We start from the raw sequence: 12,101 nt of genomic DNA, 5'->3' as shown, positions 1-12,101 counted from the left end.
AACTTATTCGTCTACTAATATCATTCCACGCCATCTCTCCGCTGACAGCTCGGAACATACCACTTACAAGTAATAAATCTCATTGTAGACCATATTGGACATCAGATTATGAACATTAAAATAAGAATAATAATTTTAATGTTCATACATACCACTTAGTCGAGCAGCTCACCTTCTTTCTGCCAATTCTTCCCAGCCCAAACTTTGCAACATATTTGTAACGCTACTCTTTTGTCGGAAATCACCCAGAACAAATCGGGCAGCTTTTCTTTGGATTTTTTCCATTTCTTGAATCAGGTAATCCTGGTGAGGGTCCCATACACCGGAACCATACTCTAGTTGGGGTCTTACCAGAGACTTATAAGCCCTCTCTTTACATCTTTATTACAACCCCTGAACACCCTCATAACCATGTACAGAGATCTGTACCCTTTATTTACAATCCCATTTCTGTGATTACCCCAATGAAGATCTTCCCTTATATTAACACCTGGATACTTTCACCCCATCAACGCAGTAATTAAAACTCAGAGGATTTTTAGTATTTGTGAAACTCACAACCTTTTTTTTTTAACCCTGTTTATCAACATACCATTGCCTGCTGTCCATCTCACAACATTATTGAGGTCACGTTGCAGTTGCTCACAATCTTGTAACATTTATTACTCTATACAGAATAACATCATCCGCAAAAAGCCTTATCTCTGATTCCACTCCTTTACTCATATCATTAATATATATATATATAAGAAACATAAAGGTCCAATAATACTGCCTTGAGGAATTCCCCTCTTAATTATTACAGGGTCAGATAAAGCTTCGCCTACTCTAATTCTCTGAGATCTATAGCAACCCATTCAGTCACTCTTTTGTCTAATCCAATTGCACTCATTTTTTGCCAGTAGTCTCCCATGATCCACCCTATCAAATGCTTTAGATAGGTCAATCACAATACAGTCAAACTGACCTCCTGAATCCAGGATATCTGCTATATCTTGCTGGAATCCTACAAGTTGAGCTTCAGTGGAATAACCTTTCCTAATACCGAACTGCCTTCTATCGAACCAGTTATTAATTTTGCAAACATGTCTAATATAATCAGAAAGAATGCCTTCCCAAAGCTTACATACAATGCACGTCAAACTTAAAGGTCTGTAATTTCCAGGTTTATGTCTATCACCCTTTCTTTTATACACAGGGGCTACTATAGCAACTATCCATTCATCTGGTATAGCTCCTTCGACCAAACAATAATCAAATAAGTACTTCTTGACTGAGCTCGATAGCTGCAGTCCCTTAAGTGCGGCCAGTATCCAGTATAATGGAGATAGTAGGTTCGAACCCCACTGTCAGAAGCCCTGAAAATGGTTTTCCGTGGTTTCCCATTTTCACACCAGGCAAATGCTAGGGCTGTACTTTAATTAAGGCCACGGCTGCTTCCTTCCAACTCCTATCCCATCCCTGTCCCATCGTCACCATAAGACCTATCTGTGTCAGTGTGACGTAAAGCAACTCCCCAGAAATCTTATAATTTCCAGCTGCTTTTCTAGTTTTCAACTATTTTATCTTATTGTAAATGTCATTGTTATCACATGTAAATTTTAATACTTCATTAGCATTAGTCTCCTCCTCTATCTGTACATTATCCTTGTAACCAACAGTCTTTACATACTGCTGACTGAATACTTCTGCCTTTTGAAGATCCTCACATACACACTCCCCTTGTTCATTAATTATTCCTGGAAAGTCCTTCTGGGAACCTGTTTCTGCCTTAAAATACCTATACATTCCCTTCCATTTTTCACTAAAATTTGTATGACTGCCAATTATGCTTGCCATTATGTTATCCTTAGCTGCCTTCTTTTCTAGATTCAATTTTCTAGTAAGTTCCTTCAATTTCTCCTTACTTCCACAGCCATTTCTAACTATTTCTTTCCAGTCTGCACCTCCTTCTTAGTCTATTTCTCTATTGTAATAAGGTGGGTCTTTACCATTCCTTACCACCCTTAAAGGTACAAATCTGTTTTCACATTCCTCAACAATTGCTTTAAACCCATCCCAGAGCCTGTTTACATTTTTATTTACCATTTTCCACCTATCATAGTTACTTTTTAGAAACTGCCTCATGCCTGCTTTATCAGCCATTTGATACTGCCTAATAGTCCTACTTTTAAGACCTTCCTTTCTATCACATTTATTTTTAACTACGACTAAAACCGCTTCGTGATCACTCATACCATCTATTACTTCGATTTCTCTATAGAGCTCATCTGGTTTTACCAGCACCACATCCAGGATATGTTTCCCTCTTGTTGGTTCCATCACTTTCTGAATCAGCTGTCCTTCCCATATTACCTTATTTGGCATTTGTTGGTCATACTTCCTGTCGTTCGCATTTCCTTCCCAACTGACATCTGGTAAATTCAGATCTCCTGCTACAATCACATTCCTTTCCATGTCGTTTCCCACATAGCTGATTATCTTATAAAATAATTCTGAATCCAAGTCAGCGCTACCCTTTCCTGGTCTGTACACTCCAAATATATCAAGTTGCCTATTATCTTTAGAAATGAGCCTTACACCTAGAATTTCATATTTCTCATCTTTAACTTTTTCGTAGCTTACAAATTCGTCTTTCACCAGAATGAATACTCCCCCTCCCACCATTCCTATCCTATCTCTACGATACACACTCCAGTTCCGTGAGAAAATGTCTGCATCCATTATATCATTTCTCAGCCATGATTCAATATATATATATCTACTAAATTACTTAATTCTATTCCTTTCTTTACAATACTTCTACAGTTCAACACCAACATTTTTATGTCATCCCTACTTGATTTTCAGTTCCCTGTTCCCTTATCACCGCTCCCTAGGCCACCCTGTTTCCCTGAATGTACCTCCCTATTACCCTTCCAAACAAATTTCCTAACTTATACGTACCACTGCGGTTTAAGTGAAGGCCATCTGAACGCAGATCCCTATCTCCTACCCACCCATTAGGATCTAGAAATTTCACTCCCATTTTCCCACATACCCACTCCATAGTCTCATTTTAATCCTCAATCACGCTCCAGTCAGTACCTCTCCTACACAGTATTCCACTGATAATAATCTCCGCTTTCTTAAACTTCAACCTTACTGCATTTACCAGATCCCACACATCTCCAACTATGTTGGTACTCATATTATCAGCTTGCCTTACGTTGTTGGTACCAACGTGAAACACTACCACCTTCTCCTTCCCCTCCTCCCTCTCTTCTACTTTCCACAACCTAATTCCTGGATAACACTCTACCCTGGTTCCCTTTCCTCCACACACTTTCGCTACGTGTCTAACGATGGAATCCCCCATGACCAGAGCCCCAACCCTACCCACCTCATTTGATCCCCTCACCTCCTCATCAACCCTATCTTTCCTGATAGTTGCAGAAGCTACTCCCTCCTCCCTTTTCTCCTTCCCATGACCCTGTTCCACCTGTCTTTTCCTATCCTCTACTCTACATTTCCCTTTCCTACCTTTTCCCTTCCTCCTACTTCCACACATCTCAGCAACAGTTCCCTGTCCCTCATCTTCCCACTGTTGTTCTACCTGGAGTGACGCGTACCGATTTCGCAGAGACACCTGTCCTGAATTCTGATCCTGAATAGAGCCCTTAGCCTGCAATCTCCTTCGCCTTAGAACATTAGACCACCTATCTTCTACAACTCCCCCCTTTCCTTCCCCTCCCTCTTGTATACCTACTGTAACCTGTACATTGTTTAATGGAGCCCTGTCTTCCTTCCTGTCTTCTGTGAGAATCCTAATTATCTCCCTCAAACTCTCCAACTCCTCCCTCATACCCCTCAATGCCTCGCCACACCCACAATAAGTACACTCGCGCTCCTTAGCCATTCTTTACGGGGAAAAAATGAAATTAAAAATAAAATAACCTATTTGCAAAAAATAAATGAACGGAGGGATATATTGTCTGGGATAGTACTCAAAGATCACACGACAATAAGGTAATTTATATACAACTACACTACAATACTACTTAGTCGTACTCTATTTTTATCCTACAACCCCTAACAGGATAAAGACTGCTGTTAATTACTGAATACCGAACGGAATACACACAAGAACTACACAATTCCACACTGCATACAGCCTATCCTAATTACAACAACAGAATTGAGTTTCTACGGATACCTCTACTACACCAGTACTAGACAAATATTTTACAATAATAAAATAAGCACACTAAGCACACTAATTTCTAATAAATGAAAAAATGTATTGACTTCTAAGAGAGACTTCTTCCATAAGCTTATACGTAGTTCTGTACGGACCCCAGTATGAAGTGTATAACTTGCAAATATGTACCTTACAACATGAGGTGCAAACACAGACCATGAACAGGTATTGTATACACTAGAAACTGCATACTGCATGTCAAGCCTTACAATAGCTCACTTGTTGCATGTTATAAATCTCATTCCGTATTGATGGTAGAGGCGCAGTGGGTGTTGTGATAGTGCACGGTGCTCGAAGGTTCGAATTCCATGCAAGTATATTTTTATTTTGCAGCCAATTTCCCTGGGATGTGGTAAGGTTGCAATACTTGATAACTTACACAGAATGATTTATTTTTTTCGTTAATCCGTTTAACCTCCAGGGTTGTTTTCTCCCTCGGACTCAGCAAGGGATCCCACCTCTACTACCTCAAGGGCGATGTCCTGGAGCGTGAAGACATTTGATGGGGAAACAACTAGGGTGGAGGTCCAGTACCTTGTCCAGGCAGCATCATCTGTTCTGCTAAGCAGGAACCTTGTAGGGGATGGGAAGTTTGGAAGGGGTAGGCAAGGATGTGTGAAGGAAGCAGCCGTGCCTTACTTGGTACCATCCCGGCATTTGCCTGGAGAAGTGGGGAAACCTTGGAAAAACACATCGAGGATGGCTGAGGTAGGAATTGAACCCCCTCTACTTATCATAAGTCTACTTAGTTACTACTACTTAGTCAACTCCCGAGGCTGAATGGACCCTGTTCCAGTCCTCGTACCACTTTTCAGATTTTTTGGGCAAAGCCGAGAATCGAAACCGGGCCTCGGGGATTGGCAGTTAATCGCAGATTTGTTTATTTGGGTATGGATGTGGATAAGGGGGACACGTATGGCCCATTACGTTCGAAGTTGCCAAACTGACCAAGAACAACATATGGTACAAATTCAGTAATCTTAGTATAAAGAAATTTTTTTTTAAATTATTATGTAAAGAAAATAATCTTAGTGACAAAGTTAGGCCAATATAGAAGCAGATAAAATATACAAGAAAAATACTTTCAATGATTTATGCTATTTTATGCTATTTTGCTTTACGTTGCACCGACACAGATAGGTCTTATGGCGACGATGGGAGAGGAAAGGCCTAGGAAGTAGAAGGAAGCGGCCGTGGCCTTAATTAAGGTACAGCCCCGGCATTTGCCTGGTGTGAAAATGGGAAACCACGGAAAACCATCTTCAGGGCTGCCGACAGTGGGGTTCGAACCCACTATCTCCCGATTACTGGATACTGGCCGCACTTAAGCGACTGCAGCTATCGAGCTCGGTCTTTCAATGATTTAATTAAGAGCTATGGCATAGAGGCGATATCTTGAGATCGATAGTGAGGCTTATGACTAGGGCCTGGATCTTTTATGTAATATCGTTTTTCTTTTACAAGTTGCTTTACATCACACTGACACAGATAGGTCTTACGGTGACGATGGGTTAGGGAAGGGCTAGGAGTGGGAAGGAAGCAGCCATGGCCTTAATTAAGGTACAGCCCCAGCATTTGCCTAAAATGTAAAAATGGAAAACCACGGAAAACCATGTTCAGGGCTGCCGACAGTGGTGTTTGAACCCACTATCTCCCGAATGCAAGTTTACAGCTGCACACCCCTAACCGCACGGAGAACTCGCTCGATTTTTGTAATATCAAAATGCAAAATACGTACATACAAATGTAGTAAATATCACAGAAATATGTCATATTCGTCAAACATTATATACTAGTATTAATGCATTAAATTTTAAAAAATGTTTGTGTATTCTTTTATTAGATTTATGGTTATGTTAAGAGACAGTAAAATTGTTTTAAATACCTCCATATTTTAGGACAAAGTTACCGTTGTTGCCTTATATTATTCACATAGCCTACCGTTTTCTAATTTTGACAGTAAGCATAGTTACTTACTAAATACACAAATTAACGGCATAATCAAAATACTTCAAATATATAAAATGTTATGCACTGAAATTCATGGAGTGTATGTCCAACGGTTGTCCTGTTTCTCCACGAGGCGAGTATGAAGGGAGATAAATCTTCGTAACAAGTTTTTACAATCGGATGCCCTTCCTGACGTAAGCCTCATCAGAGGAATTAATAAGATAAAATTAATGGTGTGATACATGATAGTAGAAAGGGATGGGGTGAAGCCCGGTGCCAACATATAGCCCACTCCTGTCGTATAGCACCAAGGAATCTGCCCCAGGCTTAACGTCGCAATCCGATGGACGAATCATCATCTCCAGCATCATATGCCCTTACTCCATATGGATATTACGGAGAGGTTTGGAATTGTATGAAGGCTTTTGGCACGCAATATGGTGATTGGAAATTGTATACCACCACCTCTCCTATCCTGCCGATCGACATTCTGATGCTGAAACATTTTTAGACCAAGAGGACTCGAACCAACTAACCACAGTGTCAGAACATATAGACATGACACCACCAGACAGGCTGCACTGTAAATTGGGAGAGTATTTTAGTCAATTTATTGTTGTAGCTAATTTCCTGATGTCCTCTTGCCCTGTGAGCATAAAGTTTTGTGGTTTGGCCTGCGATTTGAGACCCTCTCAGAAGTTTAACATAGTATGTTAGTAATATAAACACAGCACTTAACCACCATCAAATCGAAGGGCAGTAGCTACAACCAAAGAGAACACCTCGGAATAACCTAAAATATCAAGTAACACAGTAAAGGAATGGAATATGTAATTACATAAGCATACGGGCCCTTATGACCTATGGTACTTGGCAAGTGCGACTTGTTTCAAAACCTCATATTCCATAAGAAATTCTGCTCAAAACCTGAGTAAGTTTCTCTACATATTGCAAATGAAAATTTATTTAATAAACAAGATATCAAGTTATCTTCTTGTACCGTAATGGTAATGAACAGAAATATCAATAAATAAAATTATTTTGTGTAAAATTTCACTGCTGTAATTTCATTCAGATAATTTGAAATGTATTTTCTGGTAGGCACACTGGCTTAAAACCTTTTAAAAATGTTCCTGTAGTTGGGTTACTCCTGTGAATACTATAGAGAACGAATCCTCAAGAATATGGTGAGGGTTAGTGAAAACAAACGGGTACCGGGAAAAAAAAAAAAGCATCCCTGAGCATAAAGTCCTACGGCTCGGCCTGCGGTTTGGGACCTTCACAGGAAGTTTAACACAATGTGCCAGTAATACAAACCACAGTACTTAATCACCTTCGAATCGAAGAGCAGTACAACAAACACCACGGTGTTTAGTAGGATAACACGAGGCCGTCCCTAAAAACGTTATTTGCATAGTATTCAATACAATCGAAGGAATAACCTTGTCTTGTCTTGATAATTTGATGGAAAGAAATAACCTAAAATACCAAATTTAAATTAACAGCACAGTCACATGGCCATATTCACCACTCATTACAGGTTTGCCACACGGCAAAAAATTTTCGTACCGTCAAAGGGGGTAACTTGGGACAAATACAGTAGAGACAAAACGCGACACTCAGCGAGATATCGAGGGACAGCTATTAGAGCTCTCTCTAGCGGGCAGACCTGAGAACTACTGATTTTGTCATAAGAGCACGTGTATTTGTGTGTGAAGTTTCTGGTGTTATTTACGCGTTTTCAGTGAGTTGACATAATTAAATAGTACATGGCCGGACTTTACTAAGGCCGTGATATTTGAGATCCGACAACGTCGCTTGGAGTCAAGCATGTGACTTCTGTGTTCGTAATTTGTAAACAAGTCTAACGTGGTGCATCATTATATTTTGTGTTGATCGTGAATTAACTTGATGGCATTGTTTAAAATTTAAAGTATATTGAAGATATTTTATGTGTTATAGTTTTTAAAAATTACTCTACACGCAATTTGGCATCCTGGAACGGCATTAATTTACGGCAAAGGTGAGCTTTCTCATGTTGCAGTATGTATAAGAGTGACAATCCACACCATTTTTTGAGCCATGCTGTGTTTGTATTTTTAAAATTGAGTAGTTTGAAAGAGCAGAATGATTGTGTTATTTTATTTTACGTTGCACAAGTATGACAATAACAACTAAAGCTAGCCTTAATATCAGATGAAAAGCCATTGCTGTATTCCTTCGTGCTCCAGCAACTATGATTCTAATAGACAGTTGTGTGGTACCAATTATAATGTACCTGTTTTGCAAGTTTTTGAAGCTGAGAAGAAGATAAGAGTGCAGTGTTTGCTAGGATTAATGTCTGCAAAATATAAAGAAATATATTTAAGCAAGGACATGTTTGAATTAGATTCCGACTCATTGGACATAACTGACGAAACAGATATATGCAGTGAATTTTCCAGTGTGCTAGTGAAAGTAAATGAAATAGAAGTAGACTTTGATAACATGATTCCTGTCATTTACATCTCAGGTTATGTAGCTTTTAAGCTAGCCAATAAACTTAATTGCAGGTACTGTATCTCGAACATATCAAATGAAACAGTGGAAGATGGCATGTTTAATAGCTTTAACAGAGGTGGGTTATCGGTCCCATCAGAATTGCTCTTAAATGTGTGTACAAGTATATATAAGACCATGCAGATTTTAACCTCTGAGGAATACGAAGTAGCATTCTTTCAGACTAAGAATCAGAAATGTGTACTGATTCAGCTTGCTAGGCAAAGTGTAAGTGATATAAGGGAGTGTTGCTCATATTGTGAAAAACCTCTATATTAACTTCTCTGCCTATGTTTACCCTATTTTGCAAATATTTTGATCAACAACTACACGAAACATGTTAATGATGCTGATGCCATGGTTAAGAGTTCTGGCAAGAAAAGAAAACTGATGACCCCGGAGTAATTTGAATCCAAATGTTAGAAATGTATTTTGATGGACATAGGATTGATTGTTTTTTCTAGTTGTAGCCATATGTTTGTTTATTCTCATCTTTACATTGACGTATTTATTTCAATATTCACCTTGTTTTATATGTATCCAATGAAAACTGCTCTTCCAGCAACGTTTTATTTGAGAAAACATCATTGAAGGTTAACTTTCCATACGTTACAAGTAAGACTCCAAGGAGTGACAGTACAGTGTTGCCAAGTTTCAGTGTCATGGCCTTTAGTGTAGTCTGGCCATGAATAGTTGCGTGTGTCATTCCTTGATATCTCCTCTTAACATTAGGAGAAAGGTATGTGCTGTGTTTGGCTGCAGTAACTATGAAGTAGAGAAGAATGCGCGGTCTTTATTTCGCCTCCCTCGTGACAAGAAAATGTAAGTAATATTGTGTTTGCATATATATTCCTCCAGTGACAAAGAGATTTCTTTAGTACTTCATAAACTTCAGACCTGCTCGACCTATATTTTAACTGACTTAAAATATAATACGATATTTCATTGTAAAGTGCAGCAGTTAACCTTCAATACCGATGTGTTGTTGTAGGTGTGATCTGTGTGTTTTGAAATGTCACAGAAGTGATTTGGATAAGGTGTACAAGAAAGAAGGGACATTACGCTTATATAAGAATTATAAGATCTGTTCAGATTATTTCCAGGCCAGCGACTTTAAAAATCCTCGACTATACAGCCAAGGGTATGTTACATGTTTACTCTAATTGTACGTAAATGTTCCTCAAAGCATCACTATCGACAACATTTTCATACTTTTCTTTCAATTATCCCTCTTCTCAGATTAAAGCCGGGATTTTATAGATTTTCTTTCTGTTAGTAGGATTCATGTTAAGAGGAAAATTGTCCAGCTTTTAAATGTTATTCATCATGTGTGTAAGGAATGTGCCGATATTTTTATTGACAAGTCTCTTAATGTGATGATACAATGTTTTTTAAATGAGAAAAGTACAAATCTAACCGTAAAAGTTCGGGGAGGAATGCTAAAGCAAAAAAAAGTAATGCATAAATGAAAGATCAAACTATTTCACAGCAGTCCATTTCACATCTTGTTAATATGTCTAATTTCAGTCTTTAAATAACCTTTTAAATAATTCTTCATTCATTTATCCAGAATTGCTTTAGCAACTTCGAAGTTAATCTCAATAATACTTTCTTCCTAGACGTAATTTGTTTATCCATTTTCGCATACGCATTTCCATTGATATTTGAATTTAGCACGATTTTTCAGGTCAAGTCACTAGAAGCGCCACCGTTGAATTAACGCCCAGTTTAACAAGGCTAAATCCGTAAGTGTTGCGTATTGTCTCCACTGTATTTGCTTGGGACTACAACCCAACTTGGGACAGTTGGAACCCATATTTTGGGAGCTCTTTACCGACACTTGCTTCAGTGAGTACATGCCTAAATACGACAGACGAGTGAACCACAACGTTTACTAGCAAATATGTATATATTTCGAGGCAATATTAAGGTATGGATATTGCTGAGGTTGAATTTATATATTGTAGATCATTTTCAAAGAAATTAACAATAAAACCTTCGTGTCTATGAGCTGAGACACTGAAATTAGAGAATTATGCATATGGTTGTTTACTAACCGCACTATTCAACAACATCGCACATACAATGTATTTTGTTTTGCTGCTAAACTAAGTAAAATTTATTCAAGTAATGAATTTCAATTTTTGGGTTACTTGGGACAATGTCCCAAGTTACACTTGTTTTAGAATGTGTTACAGAATTAATGTAGAACTGGTTGATATTTCAGACTAAATATCAAGGTGCATCGGTATCGACGGCGTTTAGGAGCCTGAAAATACCATGATTTTTCGGAGGAAAATCTGCAACTTGCTTTGGATGCTATTAAGAAGAAAGAAATGTCGTTGAGGAAAGCTGCTTGAGATGTACGGTGTTCCTAAGATCACAATTGCTCGCAAAGTATCCGGCAAAAACGCAAAGAAAGTTGTTTGTAGGGCAAGTGCTTTCAGTAGAACATGATGGAACCCACCAGTGCAAATTCCTGCGAAACTATGAAGGAAGGAAATGCAAAGTATTTGTGTTTCTTACAGTTGATGACAAAGATGATGTTAAGAAAAAGCAAATCTTGAAGGTTATTGTACCAGTTAATGTAATGAGCAGAGATAGATATGCTTTCAATGTACATAATCTTCTTTGAATCAACGAGGCTACGGTACCTATGTCTGTATTAAGAAACTATGTAATAATTAGAAGATAAATGCATTAAATTTGACAATTAATTAATTATTTCCCTTTTGCTTTGCCACTGTATTGTCCCAAATAACCTAGATATTGCTTAATATGGGATATAGACATCAAAACAGAAGAGTATTGTGAAGATTAAGTTACTGTCCCAAGTTACACCATCTCCAGGGTAACGTGGGACAGTAACAAAATTGTACTTTTTGGGAAAAATCAAAAGCCGTACAATAATTAATTGATGAAAATGGGCATTAACATACAGTCACTTGGGATTATGTAAAATATAAAAAATGTGACATTTAATTTCCGGGTTGTAGAGGCATTTGAAAAATAAAAATGTCCCAAGTAACCCCGTTTGACGGTACTAAATTTACCCCTAAAAAGGTACGAGATTATGGAAAAAAGTACTAAATAATTTATTTTACAATAGAGTAGGATTATTCATAAAGGCAGTCAATATAGAAAATAAAGTATACTTATCAAAAATATGTATGTATTAGGTGAGAAATTTGTAATTATCAGAACTTCCCGGTTTTGATGTTTGCTCTTATAAATATGGTATAAACAGCTTGAAGTTCTCTGCGATCTAATTATTTAATAACATCCCTGTGGAGGTAAAAACAGCATAAACGTTGGCAAAATTCAAACAAAGAGTCAAACATTATTTATGGAAAAGGTGCAGTGCTGTTTAAAT

The 12,101-nt window shown here is 38.1% G+C and overlaps 1 protein-coding gene across 1 annotated transcript in view; it reads right to left on the bottom strand.

Annotated features, from left to right (window-relative positions):
* Positions 1–7,713, bottom strand: part of LOC136858032 (zinc phosphodiesterase ELAC protein 1) — a 120,435-nt gene extending 112,722 nt beyond the window's left edge. Inside the window, exon 1 of the mRNA XM_067137247.2 lies at positions 7,524–7,713. Within this exon, the coding sequence (XP_066993348.1) occupies positions 7,524–7,605 (82 nt within the window). The 5' untranslated portion in view covers positions 7,606–7,713. The remainder of the gene's footprint in view (positions 1–7,523) is intronic.
* Between the last annotated feature and the right edge of the window lie 4,388 nt (positions 7,714–12,101).

The sequence above is a fragment of the Anabrus simplex genome, chromosome 1 (genome assembly GCF_040414725.1).
Source record: "Anabrus simplex isolate iqAnaSimp1 chromosome 1, ASM4041472v1, whole genome shotgun sequence".
In the NCBI taxonomy this organism is placed as follows: Eukaryota; Metazoa; Arthropoda; class Insecta; order Orthoptera; family Tettigoniidae; genus Anabrus; species Anabrus simplex.
Note: the sequence above shows the minus strand (reverse complement) of the source record. Positions and strands in the feature narration are given on the sequence as shown.